The 24,325-nt window shown below is 53.2% G+C and overlaps 1 protein-coding gene across 6 annotated transcripts; it reads left to right on the top strand.

The window, feature by feature from the left end:
- Nucleotides 1–4,843: 4,843 nt before the first annotated feature.
- Nucleotides 4,844–23,784, top strand: OPTC (opticin). Of its 6 annotated transcripts, XR_014709196.1 has the most exons (9): nt 4,870–4,955; nt 7,205–7,391; nt 8,437–8,665; nt 10,619–10,772; nt 12,686–12,844; nt 14,935–15,137; nt 16,022–16,117; nt 16,722–17,006; nt 21,982–23,784. XR_014709196.1 is itself a non-coding variant. In XM_084611368.1 (8 exons), the coding sequence occupies exons 3-8, from the start codon at nt 8,444–8,446 to the stop codon at nt 16,890–16,892; spliced, it is 1,005 nt and encodes a 334-aa protein (XP_084467494.1). In that variant the 5' UTR covers nt 4,845–4,955; nt 7,271–7,391; nt 8,437–8,443; the 3' UTR covers nt 16,893–18,568. The 6 variants fall into 6 exon arrangements, 5 of the variants coding, with proteins under 5 accessions (XP_084467496.1, XP_084467494.1, XP_084467497.1 ...); XM_084611368.1 differs by lacking the exon at nt 21,982–23,784 and having other exon boundaries at nt 4,845–4,955; nt 7,271–7,391; nt 16,722–18,568; XM_084611367.1 differs by lacking the exon at nt 21,982–23,784 and having other exon boundaries at nt 16,722–18,568.
- Nucleotides 23,785–24,325: the final 541 nt, after the last annotated feature.

Here is a 24,325-nt window from a genome sequence, read left to right as displayed (position 1 = left end):
TGGGTGGTGGGTGGCAGTCAAGCAGCAGCAGCCAAGGAGAGGGGGGAAGAGAAGAAATGGCCTGGGCAAACCTCGACTCCTTTGGAAAAGCAACGGGGCATAGCAGAGCTGTCGTGGGTTTGAATTCAACTAGAATTCCTCCGGAGAGCTCTTGCTGCATCCTGGGCCTTCTCCAGTTCCCTGCTCCCGTGGCCTGGGCTGTGGCTTTCAGCCCACATCTAGCCCTTTCTCTGGCACTGGTTTAAAATCTTCCAACCTACAGGGAATGAATTGTGCCTGGTATTTTCTGGGCTGGAGGGGGACAGGGAAAGCAGGGGGAGTCTAGCTGTCTGCCTTTAATGCCTCCCCTTAGTATCTCCCTCCACTTAGCCTCACTGGCTACAGCAGTGATCTCCGAACTACAAGCCTCTCTCTCTGGCAGCCCCCGCGATCAGCGCTTCACTCCTGACTTCCCCGTGAACCGAGTCTGTTTCATCCAGCGAGCGGGCGGCACAGCACCCAGGTGACCCCTGAGAAGCAGCCAAATGCCGCTGGGCCCTTCAAAGGAGCAGACACGCTGAGTCAGCTGGAACGCGCCTCTCCGGGCTGCCACGCCACCTCCAGCACTAGCGAGCCTTCTAATGAGGGCTTAAAACGGATTACTGCAGGCCCTCGGCGCTTTTCTGTGCCTAGCGGGGAGGGGGCTGCAGGGCATGGCTGCCCTTCAAGCTAGAACACGGCTTGGGTTTTTCCAGGGTTCTTAGCACCTCCCCAGCACTCCACCTCCACCCTCCCCTGCTTTCCATGATCATCTCGTCAGCAGGGGCCGACGTACCCCTCCCAACTGCCCCGCATGGGCCTGTGCGGGTGGTCAACGAAACGCAGGACCCAGGGTACCTCGCTGCAGTCCCCACTATGGTTCTGAGCCTGCAACGCTGCGTGTACGGCTGTGTGAGACGGCACCTGTCTTGCCATGTAGGGCATTAGAATCTCTGGAGGTGGGAGCATGTGTGGGAGGAGGCTGTGTGCGTGAAAGAGAGCAGAAGCGGTGTGCGTGTGTGTCTGTATGATGGGATTGTGTGTTTGTAAGTGAGGCTCTCTGCAGAGGGGTGGGTATGTGCGATGAGTGGGGGGGCACATGAGGTTTTTAGAGGCATGAGCACCGGGCACTGTGCCTTGCAGATGTGAAGTGCGCATGGGTGTTCCGGGGGTTGCACGCTTAATGGCCTCTCTCTGGCTCAGGTTCTGGTTCCAGGCTCCAGGCTAGGTGGCCCAGTCAGTGCCAGGACGTGTGTAATCCGGATACATGTCCTCCAAGAGGCAGTGATGTTCAGTCCCTCCGACAGACACTGATCCTCGGAGGCTGACGTGAAGCGAAAGCATCAAGCTAGGAAGTAACCCCTAGAGAGCATCTGTTCAAGTCACAAGGCACGAAACTGGCTCTCCGGCCATCCGCCATGGAGAGGGCTGGACCAGGGAGCAGTGTCGCTGTAGGTCAGGGCTGAGGGGCATTGGCAGAGCTGTGTGTAGGGATCCAGGAATGGGAGAGCAGGGAGGCCTGCAGGTCGGGCTTAAGGTGCATTGGTGGAGCTGTGGGCAGAAGCCATTCTAGGCATATCAAAGCTAGGCAGCTGCTAGGGTGTTTGCGGATTTCTGGGGATGGCAGATTTGGGGATTTCCCCCCGCCCCAGTCCTGCGATGGATGGCAGGGGATAAGGCTGGCAGAGTGGCCCAGGGGAAGGAGTGGCTGCGAGCTGAGCCTCCGAGGAGCCAGATTCTGGGAAGCATTCCCACCGGCAGGCTGGGGGTGCGGCTTGCGGGCTGGGGGTGCGGAGTGTGAGAGGCCAGATAGGGGAGGGCGCCTAGGTTCCACTGTGGTTGAGCTAAGTGGCTCCTGGGGAAGGATTGCAGGGGGCCTAGGGGTCCCCAGCCTTGGAGGGGGGGAGAGGAAGCCAGGGCAGGGATGGATGGGGAGCAGGGGATGGGGTGGAGGAGGCCGAAGAGGGGGTGGGGTGGGGGCAGATGGAGAAAGGGTCCCACCCTGAGAGCAGGAGCAGAGGCAGCCGCGGACTGGTGTTTGGCCTAGGGCGGTCGATCGGCTTGGGCAGCCGGTGGCTGTGGAATGCACAGGACTGGACTAGCAGGGAGGGCTGCAGGGCAGGATTAAGGTGCATTGGCAGAGCTGTGGTACCCGCAGGGCTGGAGACGCCGGGAAGGCTGTAGCCGAGGCCCATTTGCTGGGGCGGGGGGAAGCTTCGCTGTGTGATGCCTGGTTGTAGACAGTGCTTCTCCGCCCCTTGTTGTCATTAAACTAATGCAAGGATGAGAGAGGAGAATAAACTGCCGCTACCCACCTCTAGCCGTGGGCGCAGCCTGGGACAGACACACACATGGCAAATATTACCTTTAAAAATCAGCTGCTCTTTGAAATTCTCAGCTCCCTCTCCCCTCAGGGCCCTGTTAAGGGAGGTTAGGATGCAGGTCTCCCATGCTCCCCAGCACAGTAGCAGTACAGAACCCCCCGCCCCCTGGAATAATAACGCTTAGTTTTATCTAGCGTTTGTCACCCCTAGATCTCAAAGCGCTTTACGAAGGTCAGTATCGCGCTAGAAGGGCAGAGATTTATCCGAACGCTGCAAGTAACAACTCCAGAACCATGGGCAGGACATAAGTTCCTACTAAAGCCCCCCGATAACAACATACAACACAACAGCTTCACGTACAACACAACATAACAACGTACAAGAGAACAGCTTAACACTAAGGTAAAGATCTGTTGGTGGAGGTGCTGCCTACACCGATCAGTACATTATGCCCATTTTACAGATGGGGAAACTGAGGCACAGAGGAGTGAAGTGACTTGCCTAGGGTCATCCAGCAAAGCAGTGGCTGAGCTGGGAATTGACTTCCAAGTCCCAGTCTGACGCTCTCTCCACGAGGCCACACTGCCACTCAGTAATCATGTTTGTTTCCCATGCTGTCCCTTTCAGCCAGTCTGCTCCTCCTCCTCCTCCTCTGAGTGCAGAGTGGATGATCCAGCCAGGCTTCTGCCTTACTTTCCAGACTTGCATGCTGGAGGGGGATGAAAGTATCCCCTGGCTGCCGTATGACACATGGGGAGTGAGGAACTCACCCACCGGCGCTGCCAGATGGGTTGCAATACAAACACTGCCAGGGGTCAGAGAGGGGGCTTTTCCTCTTTGCACCCCACCCCCAAGCAGAGCTTTCCCTCCTCCCCTGCACTGCGACAGACTCTGCTCATCAGATGCAGCTAAGGTGCATCTTCCAGCTGGGAGGGAAGGATCAGACAGGACTCCTTTCACAACCAGTCAGCGTCACTCCCTGCTAAGCTGGCAGGGTTGCCCGCTGCCTGCGGGCTCTGCTCGCTGCCTCTCCAGTGCTTCCAAGCTGGGGAGCGAGAGGCCATCCGCTCAGGCCCCCTCCTGTGTGGAGACCACGCAGCGCTGGCTCTAGGCCACGGGGAGTTAGCTCGGGGGCTCGCAGGCTGACAGGGACTGTGTGCCTGGCAGACATGCTGCCATCCCTCTGCCCTGGGGAAGGGGATGTGAGGGGGTTGTCGCACACAGACGTGGAGGAGCCGCTGTCCCATCCAGAGGGGAGCGGCTGTGATGTCAGCACTGTAAGCCTGGCATCAACAAACAACGTGCCCCCCTGTCCAGGTTTCCAAACCAACAGCACTGCCGAGGGAGGTGCGAGCCAGGACTAATCTCTTGCATGGGGAGGGAGTGGGGGGAGTGGGGGTGGCTGCTTCCAGCCGGAGTTTTGGCTACAAAGACAGAGGTTTTTTATGAGGTGTTGAATTTAAACAGCCACCCGGCTGCTGGGACGTGGGCCCATCCTGGCCGTAACCGCAATCAGCCCACTGCCAGTGAGCTCCCAGCTATGGATGGGGGGTGGCACCCAACCAACAAGGACCCGGCTAAGAACAGGGGCTGGCACCCACCAAAGAAGGATCTGTCTAGATACGCTGGCTGGCCCCAAACCAGTGAGATCCTATCTCCTGAAGGCACATTCCCCACCCACCCCTTTCCTGCCCCAGCGCTAAATTCACATGAAATACTGGACTGTCACTGTTCCAAAATGCATCCAAGCCTAGGGGAAATCTCAGTCTTTCCCAGCGTGTGACCCCTATCTCCCCTCCCCTGCTGCATAACACAGGGCAGACCTAGCCCTTTGGAAAGAGAGCTCCTACCTGGCTATTCTCAGTGAATTCTGCCCCGCAGCCAGGGTTTTTACAGGCTGAGCACGCCCCGTATGTGTCTCTCCCCACGCGGTTCTGCTTGTGTCCGTGTTATCCTCCGTGAACATCGCGCGCTGCATTAAGGCCCCCCTAAGCCAAGGGGAGACCTAACGGGGACTCAACCCTTAGGCATGTTTCCCAGCTTGGGGTGAAACTCAGCCCAGCAAAGGGGGGGGGTGCCCTGGACTCTGTGCAATACAGACACTGGGGAGTTTATGGCGAAACTCCGGCTGGCTTTGGTGGGACCAGCATTAGGCCTGACGGGTGTAAGTGGGGCATTGTGCAATGTGTCCCCCTGCACAAGCTGCATGTCACCCTAGGGCACCTCTGCCTCCCCCCCAAGGTCACAGGCTGTAAAGTCTGTGCAGGGGGGAAGAAAAGTGCTCTCCGAGCCACCTCCCCCATCCCAACATGCAGGCCCTAAAAGCAAGCCCAACCTCTGGGAAGAAAGCTGTAAGTGAGCCTGCCTGCTAGCCCCTGGGGGCACTGGACAAGGGGCACCATGGGAGGGGGGCAGGTGACAGCTAGAATAATCACCACCCTGATTGGCTGCACTTCCTGCTTATCCCCTGCACACTCCCACCCCCCCCCCCAACCAGGGCAGCCCTCCCCCTCGCCCTCCTTAAAACCTCTACAGCCCTTTTGGTCCCAGCACATCCGCTTTGCAGGAGCTGGGAGGTTCGGGCTCTTCCAGGGCAGACCGAGGGACCAGGGGGTAGGTCTGTGACTTGTGCCTCTCTCTCCCCTTCTCTCTCTTTCTCTGGAAGGAGCTGAGCTCAGGGGCTTTCATGCTCAGTTCAGAGGCGTTGTGGGGGTGGGGCTTTATGCAGAATGCATGGGGGCTGCCTGCAGTGTGCTTTTCAAAGGCTTTTTTATTACTCTCTTAATGCTGGGTTTGATCTGTGGGAAACTAGCTGAGATTAAGGGCCAGACTCCTCACTTCAGGACGTTTGCAATTCAGTGCTGTCTTTTATAGACTGGAGAGAGCTGTGGCAAGCAAGCGTGAGCGTGCATGGGTGTACATGTTGTCCCAGGTTTGTTGCATGTGTGTTTGAGTGTGTGTGTGTGTGACTTGGCTGTGTTTGCGACTGCATGGAAGTATGGATGGTGTGTGTGTGGGGGGGGAGTGTTGGTGTGGATACTGCGTTTGCAAGTGCATGGGCATGTGGACGTGTTTGTTTGTGCATGCGTGTGTGTTTGTGTGTACACCCAGGTGCTTATGTGTTTGTGTGTACGCACAGATGGGCCAGGCGCTTTGAGTCATGCTCAGAATAGGGGCTGCCAGCCAAGCGGGAGCCACTTCTGAATGGAATGAATCCCCTTTCCGAGGGAGCTAATCAGGTTTGGATTTCATCATGCGTCCTGCCCTTAGTTTGTCGAATGAGCCCCGTGCGGGAAATCCCTGTGTTAGACAGTGTAGCCCCTTGTCATGGAGTGTCGGGGAGTCAGGGCCCTGCACCTCCCTCTTCCTGCGTTTCACCGTGACTCTCAGCCAGCCAGTAAAACAGAAGGTTTATTGGACGACAGGAACACAGTCCCAGAGCTTGTTGGTACAACTAGCACCCCTCAGACAGGTCCTTCTGGGGGGGCAGGGAGCTTAGACCCCAGCCTTGGGGTCCCCTCCGTTTTCCTAGTCTGCTCCCAACTCAAAACCCCTTCCAGCTGACTCACCCAGCCTCGCCCCGCTCCTCCTCCAGCCTTTGTCCAGCTTCGGGAGCAAAATGTGTCACCTCGCCCCCAAACCCGCTCCTGGCTCAGGTTACATTGTCCCTCCCGTGAAGCCACCCCCTGCTATCCCAACCCCAGTGCAGACAGTCCCAGTAAAACTCCCCTGCGACATTCCCAGGTCACTCCGCCCTGCTCCGTCACACCTCTAGAGTGTCATCGAAGGTGCATAGTGCAATTCCGGTCCTCTGGTCTCTGAAGGCCTTCTGTAGGCAATTGATATGTGTTGCTTCCCGGAGCAGTCTCTTAAAACGGGTTTCAGGGCAGGTGCCCAACCCTCACCTCGTTACTGCAACTGCGTGTGCAAACTGAGCAGGCAGAGGGGCGTTGCAGCCGTGGCTACTGTCCACCTAACTGGAAGTGTGGCCCCCAGTGTGTCTATTGAGGGGAGAAGGGCAGACTATAATTCACAAGCCGTTTGTGCTCCTGTGCACGCAGGGCCAGGTAAATCTCATGCAGTTCACCCAGCTCTAGCCCAAGGGGTGGATCCACACAGATGTGCAGGCTGTGTGGCATACCCCAGGGCGTGCACTCCCAGAAACATAAGCTACCATGTACGCTCCAGTAATGAGCCAGCATCTCTGCTAACGGACACCGCTCTGCAGAAGAAAGCGCTCTGACACTCGGGCCTCAGGATCCAGTAATATGAACCACGCAAGCTGGTGGCAATGACTGTACCCTGTAAGCTATGCAGAGAGCAAAGTCCAGCCGAGACAAGCTCTGGTCCTGCCCACTGGGCTCAGGGCAGGTTCTCATTAGTCCATCTGAGAAGAGCCTCACTAGGGAGCGATCATCAAAGTCCTAGTTTGTATCCTAGCTCTGGAAGGGACTGGGATCTAGTGGTTAGAGCAGAGGAGTTTGAGACTCAAGACTCCTGGGTTCTCTCCCCAGCTCTGCCACTGATCTATTGTGTGACTTTGGGTGGGTCACTTTCCCCCCTCTGTGCTTATGTTTCCCCCTCTGTGCGATGGGAAGAATATCGCTCCCCCAACTCTGTCACGAGCTTTGGGATCTCAGGCTCAAGTAGCACATAAGAGCAGAGAGTTACTCCTGAACTCATGATACACCCTCTCTCCGTCCTGCAGCCAAGGAGTTCAGGCCAGCGAAAAGTCTTAACCCCCCACTTGGGGAGCTTCTCTCCAAGCTGCCTGTTCTTTGAAGGCTGTTTGTACGGTTGGATCTGGCGTGTGAGCGGGAGGTGACGCTCTGTACAGCAGCTCTGGGCCTCTTTCCTCACAGCAGGGCACTCAAGCATGAAACAGCCTGAAAAGAAAAGGAGAGTAATGATTTCCTCCGGGGCTCTAGGCAGAGTCCATTGATTCTCTCCAGCAGGAAAGCCATGTCCACTTGCTTCTGCGGCTGCAGAGGAAGCCTGTTTAAAGTTCTCCGGGACAAGGCCGGGGAGACTCGAGGAGAGCAACAGAAGGTGCAGTAGAAGGAGCTAAAGTGAAGGGTTGGGTGGGGGTGTAAAGCCAGCTGCCAGCACTTGGAGGAAACATTTGGGGCAGAGACATCAACTAGTTCTTCCTGGGCCAGGTTTCCCAAAGTGCTCAGCACCCACTTGCAGGCCCAGGAGAGCTCGTCTGGTTGGGAGGGAGCTCAGCCCTTCTGAAAGCTGGCCCATCCGTGTCACCCTGAGCGCTGCTGGGTGTTTTTGCAAACCCAGCCCTCCTTGAGGTGTTTCAACCAGTGCTGAGCCCTCATGGAAAAGAGTCATTGGGAGCGGAGCACTTGGAAATCTGAGCACAAGTGAGCAGGGCTTGCTGTCCGGCCCCTGTCTTTGCTGCACAGCAGGGGATGTCGGACAATGGGGTTTGCAAAATATTGAGATGAATGGGGTAAATGTTGTCGTTTACAAAGGGGAACCTCCGCTCGCATCCCTGACAGAGCTCTGCTATCATGGCCAGCAGCATACCTGGCTGTGGTATTCCTGGATTCCCCATTCACCCCATCTCCTGCCACTGCATTGCTGAATCCCCTTCGCCCAGCACAGTGCCCCTCGAATCTGATCTCTTCCAACGCCCCTCACTCCTGGCCTGCCACACTCCTCGCCGTCCCAACCCTGGGCTCCTGCTACTCGGCTCTGCCAACGCCCCTCACTCCTGGCCTGCCACACTCCTCGCCGTCCCAACCCTGGGCTCCCGCTACTCGGCTCTGCCAACGCCCCTCACTCCTGGCCTGCCACACTCCTCGCCGTCCCAACCCTGGGCTCCCGCTACTCGGCTCTGCCAACGCCCCTCACTCCCAGACCGTGGCACCCCCTTGCTGTTCTAGCACTGGGTTCCCCGCACCGTCCTGCCAGTGCGTGTTAAGCCGGTAGGTGCTCAGGCAGGTGCTCCTGGGAGGAATCAGAGCCCTGTGCTGTGCAGGTAGGATACATCCCTCAGACCCGAGCTCAGCCCTGTAAACAGCAGAACTGAGCTGACCAACGGTGACAAAAATGCTTCGTTGCTTCCCTTTTCTCGGCACAGGTGCGGGATGCAGTGCGTAGCCTTGCTGGGGGTCACCACCCTGGCCCTGGTGCTGGCCTTGGCCGCCCCATCTAAAGAAGAAGGCAAGAAGAAGGAAGAGAAGCCCAGAGCTGACGCTGCAACCGATGACAACCTGGACCTGCCCAACTACGACTTAGACAACTATGGAGAGATCATTGACCCGAGCCTCTACGAAGAGCTTTATGACTACAGTGACCTGGCACCAAAGGTAAGATGGAGACAGCAGGGCAGCAGAAACATGGGCCAACTCTTCTTCATGCACCTGTGGGGAGTCCTAAGGCAGCTCCTTTCTCTAGGATCCCCAGGGTAGCTTCTGTGCTACCACCCTCGCTGAGCCGAGTGTCCCTCCTGTTCCCTGCCCTGTCTCTCCAGGGCTGGGGCATTCTGGCCACTCTTCCACCCACAGCACTTGGTGGATGGAAACGCTTTCATCTGGGAGTCAGGAGTCTAGCTGTGACTAGAACCCCACTTTCCCCAGTTTAGGTACTTCACTCTCTTCTCCTAGGTGCTTCTCTGGTACAGTTTGCAAGCCATGAAGAAGAGCGTTCATCGAGTCACAGATTATAATGTCAGAAGGGACCATCATGATTATCTAGTCTGATCTCCTAGTCAGCTGGTTTATAGGGAGGCTTGCAGCAGTGTAGGATCCAGAAGGAAATGGGTATGACACTGTCTGAGACTTGTTCTAAAGTCCTGAGTCAGGAGGGAGAACCAGCTTTCCCCTAACAGTTAGCACTGAGGTCTTGACCACACTAGGAGATAGCATTGTCTGGTAGTGAGATCCTGATCCTGGTTAGCAGCAATCCTATTGCCAATTCCTAGTTCTGCCAATGACTTATTGCATGGCCTTGGGCAAATCACATCAACCTCTCCATGCCTCAGCTTGCCCCTGTGTAAGCTGGAAATAATCATGTTTACAGAGGGGTTGTGAAGACTTATTATCAAATGTACTTGGCTTAAAGAGGCTACGGCAGAGTGAAGCAGTGGTATTGCGAAAGATCCATAAGATCGGCCATGCTGGGTCAGACCAAAGGTCCATCTAGCCCAGTATCCTGTCTTCTGACAGTGGCCAATGCCAGGTGCCCCAGAGGGAGTGAACAGAACAGACCATCAAGAGATCCATTCCCTGTTGCCTGTTCCCAGCTTCTGGCAAACAGAGGCTAGGGACACCATCCCTGCCCAACCTGGCTAATAGCCATTGATGGACCTATCCTCCATGAACTTATCTAGTTCTTTTTTTAACCCTGTTATCCCTGTTATCCGTGGCAGGCTGCTCCAGGGTAGGGGCGCTAACCTAGCTGGTGGGTAGTTCTACCCTGCTTCCCTAAGTCCCCGAGCCAGAGTCTCCGCTGGCATCAGTCAGCAGGATCCCAGTGCCATCAACAGAGTTAGGTGGATTGACCCTAGCTGAGGAGCTGACCTGGTCTCTGCACATTCCCTTGCACATGGCATTCTCTTTCAATTCACTCCCTGCCCCGTGCTTCATTGCTGGATGCTGTGTGTCAGACGACCAGGGCATGCTGCTCCCTCACAGGAGGGTGGCTGCATTTCAGAAGCGGTGCGGTTGTTCCAGTGTACAGGGGCTGACCCTGCTCTCGCTGGAGTCCTCTGCAAAACTCCCATTGGCGTCACTGAGCTGATCAGCGGGGCCAAAATAAGGGCTGAGGCTAAACTGAGGACGTGTGCTCCAGGGCCCTGCAGCATGCACGTTACATCAGCTTGGACTCAGCAAAGAGCCGCCGCGAGATGGTGTTAGCCTCCCTTATACACAGCCACTTGCCCTTACCCATCCCCGCCGAATTCGGCTCGCAGAGTTGCAGGCATGGAGAGGAAAGGCGCCGTGTGAATGCGAGACGTGACTGGTATTGAGGCTGCATGGAGCGCTCCGTTACCTCTTGCACTTGGGGGTCTTCAGCAGAGCCAAAGGGAGTTGGGTGCGTTTCAATGGGATTGGGTGCCTGCCTACCCTAGACGTTGGCTATTTCAGGTATATCACTGCTGTAGCCCTCCAACCTGCCCTGTGCCACCTTCTGCCCCTCCCCAGTGGAGGTGTGAGCTGGGCGGGGCGAGGGAGGAGTCAGTGACTGATCAATGCTTTAACGGGAGCGCAGCCCCGCATCCTGTGCTCGGTGCCGTGATGCCCCTTGCCCTGTCTTTGCAGATTGAGGTTGGTACGTTGGCTCCTCCAACCCAGCGTCTAGAGGGCGTCATGAGCACGAGAGCTGTGCCAACCGAAGCACCCAGGAGGCCACCCCCAACATCCCCCACGACCAAGCCTGTCGGGCCAGGTCTGTTCGGGTCCATAACCGAACAGGGTGAGTGAGAGACCAGCCCTCGTCACTTGGTCTTCTGGGGTAATGCTGCAGCATGGGGGATTTGCTCACAGGAGAATAGGTCTCCAAATACCACGAGCAATGACGGCAGTCTGGAAAGAGCCTTCTCTCAGCATGGGGGTGAGGGGTACAGAGAAAGCCCCTCTCAATGTAGGCCAGAGAGGGCTTTGGAAATGAGTGGGATGGAGGCATTCCCTTCCCAGCATGTCGTGGGGAATCTCTGAGGCCTCTAGCCCAGAGGCAGACCCATCCCTGCGTGGGGCGGCAGGACTGATGGGAGGAGAGAGAGAGAAGCAGCGAGTGACCCTGGGAGCTGAGAGGCGCTGGCGGAAGGACGCGAGGGTGAGCAGACCATCCCCTGTCCAGGAGCCAAGTATTTGCCCTGCGTGAGGAACATGGTTGGGGCGTCTCCCATATCAAACGGCGGGCGAGAGGGTGTCAGAAAGGAATCGCTTCACAGCAACGAGAACACCAGCAAAGCCGCAGCGCTTCAACGAGCAGAGATGTTGCGACAGTCGGATAGAGTAGCAATTAGATTAGTGACAATTAAAATCCTGCAGCGAGGGATAAATATCTTTATTCATTTTCTGTCACTCCGAACTGGGACAAATTACGTAGTAGGCTCAGGGAAATTGTTGCCTTTATGCTTTGAACTCCCCCACTAATAGATTCGGAGTCTCGTGCACACTCTGGGGGGAGAAGAGGAAAAAGAGAGGAAAAACAAAACAAAAAACACCCAACACAGTTTTAATTGGTGCCAGAAATCTTGTCACCCTGCCACTTTGCCTGGCTGAGCAGGGTCTAGTTCCAGACGTAGGGGAATCAGATGTTTGCTTGATGCAAACGGTTTCCTTTTGTTTCATCTCTGGCAGTGCAGAAGGGCCAAACAGATCCCTGGTGTACTGCTGCTATGTTTGGTGGAGCTGCACCCCCCGGGGCGAGATTTGGCCAGAGCTGATTTGTTTTTAAGCAGCTCTTTTGGCTGGTTGTTCCTGGCCTTTCTCGTGGTTTGATTTTTTGCTTGTTTTGTTTTCCTCTGAACTTAGCGCTTGGTGGAAGGAGCTGGCCTGACAGCCCTGGAGACCAAAGCCCTCTGTGTATCTACATAGCTGGTACAGCGCAGGTAGGGGCTGGGCAGTCCCTGTCCAGGCTGCCCTCCCCCAAGGCGCTCTGACCGTCCCTGCAATGCACGGCCATTCCAGGTTCACTTGAAAATAGAACGTATGAGAACAGACTGAGCTTTAGGGACCCTTCCAGCGCTACCTGGGGAACAGCACAGCACCTGCTGAACTCCCGAAGTCCAGGCCTGGATTCCCAGGGGCTGGGCTCTTCTTTGACTCTTCCAAAGTTCTGGTCTGGGATCGGGAAGGGGGGTTCCCCAGGCTCCAGCTCTGCACGGCTGGTTGATTTTGGGTCACCTGAAATTCTGGAGGAGTTGGCTCCAGGGCTTGGCTTTGGGTCCATCTCCGTCAGAAAGGTTCCTGGGCCCAAGCTAGTCTTATGCTGCACATAATGTGACCAGATAGCAAGTGTGAAAAATCAGGACACGTTTTTTTTCGAAGGGTGGGGGGAGGGTATAGTTGCATATATAAGACAGACCCCTCATATCAGGACATCTGGTCCCACTAGTTGCACGTGGTCTGGCCTCGGAGTCTGCAACGAACCCCAGAATCAGGGGTGTTTCAAAAGGCTCCAGGTTCTGCTGCTAACCCACAGCATGGGGTGTTGGGCCAGATCCTCCACTGCAGTAAGCCAGCTGAGTTCTGTTGTCTTTAGTGGAGCTAGGCCAGCTGAGAATCTGGCCCCCCATCCTGGCACCAATCGGAGGTTACATTTAATACCCCCAAGCCCTGCTCGTTGCTGCTGGCTGACTGCTCCGGCTCTCCCTGCCCCAGGTCTGCCCACCTGCCTGGTCTGCGTGTGCCTTAGCACCTCCGTGTACTGCGACGATGCCGAGCTGGAACAGATCCCGCCGCTGCCCCTGGAGACCACGTACCTCTACGCCCGCTTCAACCGCATCAGCCGCATCCAAGCCAGTGACTTCGCCAGGCTGAGTATGTGGAGCCGGGGCCCTGCCCGCTGCCCTCCCCCACGCCGAGTGGGGTGGGGAAACTTTGCACTGGCTCCCAGGGAGTTGGGGGCAGGGGTTAAGTGGATCCATTGCAGAGCTGCCTGAGGGAAGAGGATGCCCCTTGTATCCCAGAGTCCTGTTCAGCTGTCACACTGGGTCCTGTTCCAGATTCGTACAATGTTTAGGCTGAGTCCAGATCCAATCTGACACTGAATCCTCCCTAGGCAGGTTTAGAGTCCTCCCAACCAACTGCGTGGCCACAACAGGGGGCTCAGACCTGCTCCTTGGGCATCAGGTACAATTGGAGGTGTACACAGATGCCACTCCCCATGGCACCAATGGGAGCCAGGCCTATAGACACCAGAGCTGGCTTTAGCCCCAAGTCCTGGGCATACAAGCCCCAGTCATGTCAGTGGTTCATCCACACCCCTCTATACAGTTTAATTTAGGGCTTCTGCCTTCCTGCTGAGTGGCATGTAAGGGCATCAATGGGGGGAAAGGCCAGGCCGGGACATGGCTGCCTCTCTCACACGCGGCCCCAACCATCTGCAGGCGCAGAATCAGGGAGCCAAATGCAGACTGTTCCCAGGAGGGGGAATGGGAGCCCTTAACACTGCACTGCACCAATGCTGCTGTTTATTAAAGTCCCGGTACAGCAAGTCCTGGTCGGGTCTAGGAACTGGAAGGGCCAAGAACTCTCTGGTTGTAACATCAGAACATTGCAGGGCTCATAGATGTTGGAGATGGAAAAGCCCAGTTAGAGTGAGTGCTGGAAGATCATTTCTTCCCCGCTTTCCAAGGAGCTGGTCGGGTCTAGGAACTGGAGGGGCCAAGAACTCTCTGATTGTAACATCAGAACGTTGCAGGGCTCATAGATGTTGGAAATGGAAAAGCCATGAGTGCAATGGTGCCGATCCAGGTGCCCCCATTTACAGCGGGAACTAGGGGTGCTGCTGCACCCCCTGGCTTGAAGCGGTTTCCATCATATGCAGGGTTTACAGTTTGGTTCAGTGGCTCTCAGCACCCCCACTGTACAAATGGTTCCAGCCCCCCGGACGGCTTGCACAGCATGTGAATCTGTTCCACGCTAGTTTGAACTCAAAATGTGGGGGGGCGGCAGTTTTGTACATGGTTAAAACCCAGAGAAAACAGTTATCCCTTCATGCCCTGTGAAGCAAACTGGCTGGGTTTTGCCCAGCCCTGGAGATCTCCTAAACGGGTCCCTCTAGAGGCAGGACAGTGGTGTTGCACAATCCTCCCCCCTTGGCTGGCTGGAATAGGAGCCCTGTAGCTTTAAAATCCCTCCTTTCCTGCAGGAAGGAATTGCACCCAGTGCTAGTCAATGGAATGGACCCTGCCAAAGCTGTTGGAGCCTTAAGATTGCAGGACTAGCTAGCAAACTGTGAGCTGGGGCTTGCAGAGGCTCTCAGCACAGTATGTGCATGTTTGGGGGGCTAAAAGAAAAGGAGGACTTGTGGCACCTTACAGACTAACAAATTTATTTGAGCATAAGCTCAGTCTCTATGGTGCCACAAGTCCTCCTTTTCTTTTTGCGGATACAGACTAACACGGCTGCTACTCTGAAACCTGTCATTATGTCTGGGGGGCTGGGCACTGTTAAAATGGGACCTGCTGGGTGCTGTACATATTTGAAAACCTTGCTCTGATTTAGGCCCTTAAATGGATGCTGAGCTCCTCTGAAAACCTGTCCCTGAGAGGGGATGCTGAGGCCTTGAAAATCTGGCCCTGGGAGGAATAATAATAACAAAGACATAAATGTATTTCACATTTCTATTGGAGCTGCATCCAGCCACCATAGTCAGGATATTGGCCTGTTGTGTTAGGTGCTAGATTGAGTTTAGCTGGCATAGATTGGCATTGGCTCATTGAGTTCAATGGAGCTATGTTCATTTACACCAGCTGAGGACCTGGTTCATTCTAGTTCTGTTTGCTGGAGTGCTGGCTTTTTCTCCTACGGCTCTGGCCAGGCCTAGCCCCTAATTATTGCTCAGCACTGTTGTGAGCGATGGCAAGGGTTTGTGAAGGCAGAATCTCTATCCTCCCCTCCATCAGAGAAGCTGAAGCGAATAGATCTGACTAGCAACTTCATCTCCTGGGTGGGCGAGGACTCCTTCCGGCTGCTGAGCACCCTGCAAGAGCTCATCCTCGCCGAGAACAGGCTGACTGCGCTGCCCGCATTGCCCAGCAGCATTGTGCGGCTCGATGCCCGGCTCAATAGGATCCAGAGCTCCGGTGTCAGACCTGAAGCCTTCAGGGTGAGTCTGTGCTCAGTGGCTGGTGGCCGCCCCAAGATTCCAAAAGGGGTCCCTAAATTTCACAGCTTCTTTTCCACCCTCCAAGAGGACTGAGCGTCTCTTGGGGTATATCTACACTGCAAGATAAGCTCAGGGTTTGAACTCCGACTCAAGCCAAACCCCCCTCCTATCTCCACACAAATCGCACTAACCCATCGCTCAGACTCCGGGTTTCAGGACTGTACAGGGGTGGAAGGTCCGAGCCTGAGTCAAACCGGGACCCAGGGTTCATGCGCTATTGCTTTGCAGTGTAGATGCAACCCCACTGGGCTCGTGTTCTGGGAGTCCACCAGCAGTAGCCCACAATCCCACAAGCTGGCTTTCTTTATCCTCTGGACAGTCAAGTTTTCCCATGTTGGATTTGGACCCGTATAATGCAGTGTAGGCACGTCAGCCCAGGTTGGGACCCAGGGTTCAACAATTCCTAACCTGGGGTTGGATTTGGGCCCACATAATAAGTGTAGACACTCAAGCCCCTAGATTAACAAACCCAGGGGCTGCTAACTTGAGTTCTGTAACCATGGGCTTACTCCGCAGTGTAGACATACCCTGGGTCAATTCAACCCTCTGCTAGGCCTACCTGGCTCTGATTCCTACCCCTTTATACCACAGAAATAACCCAGATGTTCTGTATAGAGAAGCTGACTGGGGCTTGGGAACAGCCAAAGCCCAAAGTGCCACCCCCAGCTTTTCCAGTGTTTGCTGGGATGGGACAATCCCATGCAAGCATGAGAGCAGCATGTTCTGTTCAGTAAAGCTGTGAGTTCCGCCCCACCCTGCTGAGCCTTGGTGTGTGAGGGGGCTGGGCAGGGCGAGGGCTGATGCATTCACCTGTGTTTCTGCAGGACCTGAAGAAGCTGCAGTTTCTCCACCTGTCTGATAACAAGCTGGACTATATCCCAGTGCCCCTGCCCGAGGGCCTGCGGTCCCTGCACCTGCAGGTGAGGCAGTGACCGAGTCAAGCAAGGGCACCCAGCCAGACTGGGTGATGGTCCCTTAAAGTTACAGCCACTCTTTGATTTTGCATTTGCTTTTGAATTTTGCTGCCCTTGCAGTCAAGGGACGGAGAGCTCTGGCTAGAGACAGGTATCGTGCAGGTGGGTGTGGGGCGAGATCCTCTCTCTCACAATGTCCCAGTTCTAATGTCCCCTGGCACAGACCTCACTGTGCACCTCCTTCTCCCCACAGCTCGTCCAATGCTGGGCCCCCTGAGTACACCCAGCTCTGCCAGTGCCCCTCAGTCCTGACTGGTGCCCCCTCCGCTATTCCAGCCCCTTCCTGCCTTTGCTGGTAGATCTCAATCCTGCAGGTCCCACTGTCATTCTGGCATTGGAGTCACCTGTCAATGGTATCAAACTAGCCAGTGGTTAAAGGATGTATCCATGAGTGTCTGGGTTGAGGCTCATTACACCTGCGGGCCAAATCTAGTTTGAGCCCCAGTCTAACAGAAGCAAAGTCTCATACTAGCCAGGGACAATTAATGCACAAACCCACTACCCCACCTTGCCCCTTCCCCCCACCGTTTAATGTTGTCTTCCCGGCTAGAACAACAACATCCAAACCATGCACAAAGACACGTTCTGTGACAGCCAGGACCACAGTCACATCCGCTGGGCCCTGGAGGACATCCGCCTGGACCGCAACCCCATCAACCTGAGCCTCTTCCCTGACGCCTACTTCTGTCTGCCTCGGCTACCCACGGGCCACTTCTACTGAGCCTGCCAGACAGCCCCCACGGGAGCACCTATGATGGAAACTGCTCTTGGGAGAAGGCTGCCCTGGACCCACAAGTTAAGAGCTCCATGCCTGGCTGTCCTGTTGGGCCATATGGTATTTGCCCTTCTCCCTTGCTCATCTCAGCCCCAGCGGCCTTGTCTAGACTAGGGTTTAAGCTGCAATGTGAGCATAGACGAGCTAACATGGGTTTAGAAGTCTAGTTAGGCTAAGGATACCGCGTTCTGTGTTAAAATGGCCAGGGGGTGCTGGATGCGAGGATTTTATTGAGTTCTCAGTCCATGTGTGCCAGCGTGAAGGATGCCCCAGGCCGAGAGTAGCCCTAATAAAATGAAAAAGGTTTAAAAACTCATTCTGTAGATTGTTTAAAACAAAATGACCTGCTGGCCACCCCCATCAGGCACAGCAGCTCGTCCATGAGCATTGTGGTGTGGGCAGTGATGGGCAAAGCTTTCAAGGGAACGAACCCTGGATTCCCTCCTGGCTGGACCTCGGTCACTTGGATCCTGACCTGCATTTCCAGTCATAGGCTCCCCGATGCACAGCTCCACCCAAAGCTTAGGTCTCAAAGCTGATCCAAACAGGCAGTGGGAGGGAGGGAGTTTTGAGGCCTTTAAAAGAGGCCTGAATCAAATCAATGTATTTAAAATATAGCGTGTGTTGTGTTCCCTAACTTCTGAAATCAGAAGAGAGCTGTCCACTTGGGGAATACTTTAAATAGAGCTTATTCAGCATCTCTATCTTTATACATGTGCAATAAACGCACATCCTGTGAGAGCGATGCCATGCACATGGAGAAGCCAAAACACTGAACTGAAACCTCTGAACTCAGCCTCCATCCTCCAGGCCAGGCGAGGGAATTTGGGAAGTAAACGTCTTACGGCACGCTCCCAGTTTTCAAAAATTCTATCGTTCACGTTGTCCCTCCGCACCCTCCTCCTTTGTGTGCGCAAAACACGGGCACAAGATGTGACATTGCTTTAGGCATGCGCAAAAATGCCCATTTGATGCCCAGTTCAGCTGTGGCTTTTTTAAAGCTTGCCCCTTAGATGCACGGTTATCTGATGCATATACAAAAAATGTCATTTTGCACTTACAAATGGCAGGCAGGCAGGAGCCCGGGGAACGGCTTTGATTGTACAAAATTAGCCTTCTCAGCTGCATTCTTATTATGCAAAACACAAAGCAGGGCCACTCAGATGTGAGTCCTATTTTGACACCCCAAGTTTCTAGGTGGGCAGATAAAAGAGGAACTTGGAGGAATGGCTGCTGTTCTCTTCTCTAAAGTGCCAGGGTTGGCAGATTATGCTGTCATGCCGTGCTCTGAAAACATCTATCTATGGGTTTTTTCAGCATCCACCACCATAATATCTAAGCACTGTCCTCAAGCATCTTGTATGTTACTTGCTTTTATAGCCAAAGGGCTGAATAGAGGGGGCCAGTTAGGCTCAGATCCAGCAAAGATGGAATCATCCAACTTTAGCTGTATTCTCGCCAGCTTTCACTTTCACCCCACTAGAGGGTGCAACAGAATATGTGTCAAGACCCACGCATCCCTGTGCCTTGCTGACCTATCTGCTCCTTGTCTCCCTTCTGCTTTGCCTTATCATTTAAACCCATGGGCTACATTAAATGAGACTGGTGAGCTACTGCCCACATACCTGTCCTTCAGTTAATAGCGCTGAGCACAAATTCCTGGTTGCTGGGAAACCCTGCAGCTCTCATGGATCATGAGTTCTGGGAGGCTGAGGATGGGAAGGTGGGGAAAGAGCTGAAGCCAAAGAGGAGCATGGAGAAAAGTAGTTCCCAGTTTCCCAATTGCAGCCACTAAATTTATACAAACCACTGCTTGGCTGCCTTTCCCAGAACGGCCTAGTACAGAGGTTCTCAAACTTTTGTACTGGTGACCCCTTTAACATAGCCAGCCTCTGAGTGCAACCCCCCCCCCCTTATCAATTAAAAACACTTTAAAATATATTTAACACCATTATAAATGCTGGAGGCAAAGCAGGGTTTGGTGTGGAGGCTGTCAGCTCGCGACCCCCCCTGGTGTAATAACCTTGTGACCCCCTGAGGGGTCCCAATCCCCAGTTTGAGAACCTCTGGCCTAGAGGGATTGGAGGGGGATTTGAAGGTCTGGCACCAACCCACCTGCTGCAGATAACTGATACAAACACTAAATAACGCTCACCTGCATTAGGGGAGCCAGGCCCAGAAACCTGCGCCTTCTAAAATCAGACAGCAGTGGGCAGTTACACTCTTGGCCCGACCTCTAGGCCGCGACACGCCACTCAAAGGCCATGCATTACACCGAGGGTGTTGGACAACGGACTGCAGGGCATTACTAAGGACGAGGCTGGTTTCTTGGCAATGGGCTGGTTATCCTGGCCCATTGGGATTGTGCTCACATCCCCTGTCAAAGGGCACCCGTTAGCAGACAAGGGCAGTGGTCCATGTGGGGGTGAAGCTCCCTGCCTCTGGACGCACGCTGGCCTGAGCATCACATTCGGTGCCGTGCCAGTATGAGCTGCTGGCATTTTGGGCTGGGTGCTGGCTCCTCTAGTTCTCCACAGCTCAAGGGGGGGCCCCCCCCAGGCACAGCACCAGGCACAGCACCGTCCCGTAGTGACAGCCACAGTGCGAAGGGTGCACTAGTCTCAGCCAACCTCTGGTGCATGTAGGCAGCAGCTGCCATCCAGGCAAAGACCTCTCCGCCATACAGCCTTTGAGGTCACAGACCTAGGCACTGTAGCAGGGCTCCCCAGCAGATGAGAGGAGCGTCATAAGACCAGCCATACTGGGTCAGACCAATGGTCCATCTAGCCCATTATTGTGTTTGCCAACAGTGGCCAGCACCAGATACTTCAGTGTGAATGAGCAGAACAAGGCAATTATCTAGTGATCCCTTTTCATCCACTCCCAGTTTCTAGCAGTCAGAAGTTCCAGGATGTCCAGAGCATGGAGTTATGGCCCTGATCCTTTTGGCTATTAGCCACTGTGGGACCTATCCGCCATGAACTCCTGATTCAATTCCTCCCACTAGGGGCTGACGAGACGGGATTTCAGCAGGGAGCATCCTCAGTTTTTCTTGTTGAAGTTATTCCACTTTAATTAAATATTAATTAGGCCAAAACAAGAGGTGAGTGTAAGAAGCCCTGTAGAGGACAGGGAGTAGGGCACTCTTGTGGGCTGTTGAAGATCTTGGTTCAATTTCTCCTGCCTAATAAGGTGAGTGGATTTGAGCAGGAAGCTCAGGCCAGCTTTCCACTTTAATTAACTATTGATTTGGCCAAAAGCAGCAGAGAAGTCCTCTCTAGTCCAGTGGTTAGAGTGGTCACCTGGGATCCTAATGAGCTTGGTTCAGCTCCTCTGTCTACCCCCTGAAAAGAGGGATTTCCATAAGGTGCTCATGGAAACTTTTCTTCTTGAAGCTGGTCCACTTTAACTCAATAGTAATTGGAACAAACGAAGACATGAAAGCAAGAAGCCCTCTATAGCCTAGTGGCGAGGGCTCTCTCCTGGGATGTTGGAGACCTTGGTTCAATTCACTCCTCCAGCTGCTGAGAGGGATGCTGGTCAGTTGGGAGGGTACTCACTTTTCCTCTTGAAGCTGGTCCACTTTAACTCAATAGTAATTGGGCCAAACCAAGACACAAAAGCAAGAAGCCCTCTATAGCCTAGTGGCGAGGGCTCTCTCCTGGGATACTGGAGTCCTTGGTTCAAGTCACTCCTCTGGCTGGTGAGAGGGGTGCTGGTCAGTTGGGAGGGTGCTTACTTTTCCTCTTGAAGCTGGTCCACTTTAACTCAATAGTAATTGGAACAAACGAAGACATAAAAGCAAGAAGCCCTCTATAGCCTAGTGGCGAGGGCTCTCTCCTGGGATACTGGAGTCCTTGGTTCAAGTCACTCCTCTGGCTGGTGAGAGGGGTGCTGGTCAGTTGGGAGGGTGCTTACTTTTCCTCTTGAAGCTGGTCCACTTTAACTCAATAGTAATTGGAACAAACGAAGACATGAAAGCAAGAAGCCCTCTATAGCCTAGTGGTGAGGGCTCTCTCCTGGGATACTGGAGTCCTTGGTTCAAGTCCCCAGGGCCTGAGATGGAAGAAATCTTTGAAGAGGGCGTTGCTGTCTGAGCAGCAGCTTTTACTTTAATATTTAGTGGCCCCCAGCCCCAGCAAAAGCTGAATCACTCTTTCGCCCCCGCTGGTTGGACTCCCGCCTAGGCTGTAGGAGATCCCAGTTCCAATCCCTTCTCCGCGAAGGGACTGGAACGAGGAGCTCCTACATCCCAGGGACCACCCCTCCTCCCTCCACCCCCCGCCCTGCCCAACCCCCCTACCCCCCGCCCAACCACCCCACCTCCCCTCCACCCCACCCCACCAACCCCACCTCCCCCCTAAGAGGTGAGAGACCCCTGTTCAAGCCCCCTCCTTTTGCCTGGAAGACAAGGGCCTCCTGCAAAGGAGAGGGGACTTAAACAGGAATTTCCCATCTCACTGGTCACCTGGGAGATAGGATGTCCTCATTCCAACCCCTTCTTAAGGGGCAGAGGCAGGATTTGAACCAGAAATTTCAGGGATCTCCCACTTCCTAAGCAAGCACCCAACCATTGGGCTACAGAGTGATCCTAGCCCTAAACATGCCCCAATGAATAATTAAGTGGAACCGCTTCAACAGGAAAGTTTGCAGAAGTTCCAAATTCAGCTGGCATCACCACATCTAGTAGATAAAGGACATTTTGTTTCCCAGTCACCCAGTTTTGTGAGATTCCTTTGTAACTCTTCACAGTCAGCTTTGAACTTAACTATCCTAAGTAATTTTGTATCATCTTCAAACTTTACCACCTCACTGTTTACTCCTGAGGTGACATGTACCCAGTTAATCTGGGGATGGTTGTAATCCCCCATTGTTACTGAGTTTTCAGTTTCTGTAGCCGCTCTAATCAACCTGCGCATTTCACAGTTTCAGTCAAACACTGACATTTTTATCCATACAGATTCTATGGTACTGTTGATTCATTTACAATATTTACTCTGTTTTACACTGCTTTCTTTCATGTATTTCACTTTAGCAAAGCTTTTGATACTGTCTCACATGACCTTCTCATCAGCAAACTAGAGCAATAGACAAATCTACTATAAAGGTGGGGGCGCAACTGGTTGGACAAATGGACTTACAGAGTAGTTATCAGTGGTTCACAGTCAAGCTGGAAAAGCATATCAAGTGGAGTCCCGTGGGGGGATCTGTCCTGGGTCCAGGTCTGTTCAATATCTTCACAAATGATAAGGCATCAAGAGTACGCTTATAAAGTTTGCAGAGGATACCAAGCTGGGAGAGGTCTCAAGGACTTTGGAGGACAGGATTCGATTTCAAACTGATTTGACAAGCCGGAGAAATGGTCTGAAATAAAGAGAATGAAATTCAATAAGGACAAATGCAAAGTACTACTCTTAGCAAGGAATAATCCAAGTACACAAATACAAAATGAGAAATGACTGCCTAGGAAGGAGTACTGTAGAAAAAGATCTGGAGGTAATAGTGGATCAAAAGCTAAATATCAGTTGTCAGTGTAATACTGCTGCAAAAAAACCAAAAAAAAAAGAAGAAGAAAAGCAGACATCCTTGGCCGGAGTGTTGTAAGCACGACATGAGAAATAATCCTGCAGCTCTACTCAGCATGGACAGGGCTGTAACTGGAGTGCTGGGTCTGTTCTGGGCACCACACTTTGGGAAAGATGTGGACAAATTGGAGGAAGTCCAGAGGAGATCAGCAAAAATGATTAAAGGTCTAGAAAACATGACTCACGAGAAAAGATTGAAAAAATGTGGTTTGTTTAGTCTCAAGAAAAGAAGACGGGGGGGGGAGACATAACAGTCTTCAAGTATGCAAGAGTTTGATATAAAGAGGAGGGTGATAAATTGTTCTCCTTAACCACTGAGGACAGGACAAGAAGCAATGGGCTTAAATTGCAGCAAGAGTGGCTTAGGTTAGACATCAGAAAAAACTTCCTAACAGTCAGGGTAGTTAAGCACTGGAACAGATAGATTGCCTAGGGAGGCTGTGGAATCTCTGTCCTTGGAGGTTTTTAAGAGCAGGTTAGACAAACACCTGTCAGGGATGGGCTAGATAATACTTAGTTCTGCCTCAGTGCAAGGGACGGGACTTGATGTCCTTCAAGGTCCCTTCCGGTCCTATATTTCTATGACTGTACAGTGTCACTCGTGCAACAGTGCAACCTACTCTGCCATTGCTATGCATTTTGTACTCCAGGATTACCATATCCCATAGATTCATAGATATTTAGGTCAGAAGGGACCATTATGATCATCTAGTCTGACCTCCTGCACAATGCAGGCCACAGAATCTCATTGTTCCACCAAGTTTCTCTGCTGCCTGTTATATCAGTATCCTCATGTAATACCAGGCACTCAAGTGCACCCATCTTAGTATTTAGACTTCTTGCATTTGTATACAAGCGCTCAGAAAATTTGTCAATGTTTAATTGTCTGCCTTCCTGTGATGTAATTGAATGGATTATATTTGACTGTTTCTCTTCAGTTCCCACCTCTACTTTATCAACTTCTATCCTCTCCTCTTTACTAAGATATAGAGCAGTGGTTCTCAGCCAGGGGTACATGTACCCCGGGGGTACTCAGAGGTCTTCCAGGGGATACGTCAGCTTGCCTAGATATTTGCCTAGTTTTATAGCAGGCTACATAAAAAGCATGAGCGAAGTTGGTACAAACTAAAATTTCATACAGACAATGACTTGTTTATACTGCTCTAAGTACTATACACTGCAATGGAAGTACAATGTTTGTATTCCAGTTGATTTGTTTTATAATGATATGGTAAAAGTGAGAACGTCAGCAATTTTTCTGTAATAGTGTGCTGGTACACACTTCTATTTTTATGTCTGTTTTTTTTAAGTCAGGTTAAACTTGGGATACACAAGACAAAGCAGACTCCTGAAGGGGGCATAGTAGTCTGGAAAGGTTGAAAGCCATTGATATAGAGCATCTCCTTTAATAAATCCTCCCCTAAGGGATGTCTCTGTCTGAACCACGGGCTCCTGTCGGCTTTCCCCAGCACTTAGTTTACAAACTCCTCTACTGCCTTTTACATTTTACATGCCAGCAATCTGGGGCTGTTTTGGTTTAGATGAAGCCCATCCTTCCTGTATAGGCTCCTGCTTTCCCAGAAGGGTACCCAGTTCCTAATAAACCCAAATTTCTTCTCCAAACACCATCATCTCATCCACATATTGAGATCCTGCGGCTGTGCCTGTCTAACTAGCTCTGTGCATTGAACTCGATACATTTCAGAGAATACTATCACGGAGTTCCTGGACTTTAATCTTTTACTTAGCAGCCTAAATTTGACCTCCAGGACCTCTCTCCTATCTTTCCCTATG

The sequence above is a fragment of the Lepidochelys olivacea genome (genome assembly GCF_965140295.1).
Source record: "Lepidochelys olivacea isolate rLepOli2 genome assembly, chromosome: 21".
NCBI lineage: Eukaryota > Metazoa > Chordata > Testudines > Cheloniidae > Lepidochelys > Lepidochelys olivacea.
Note: the sequence above shows the minus strand (reverse complement) of the source record. Positions and strands in the feature narration are given on the sequence as shown.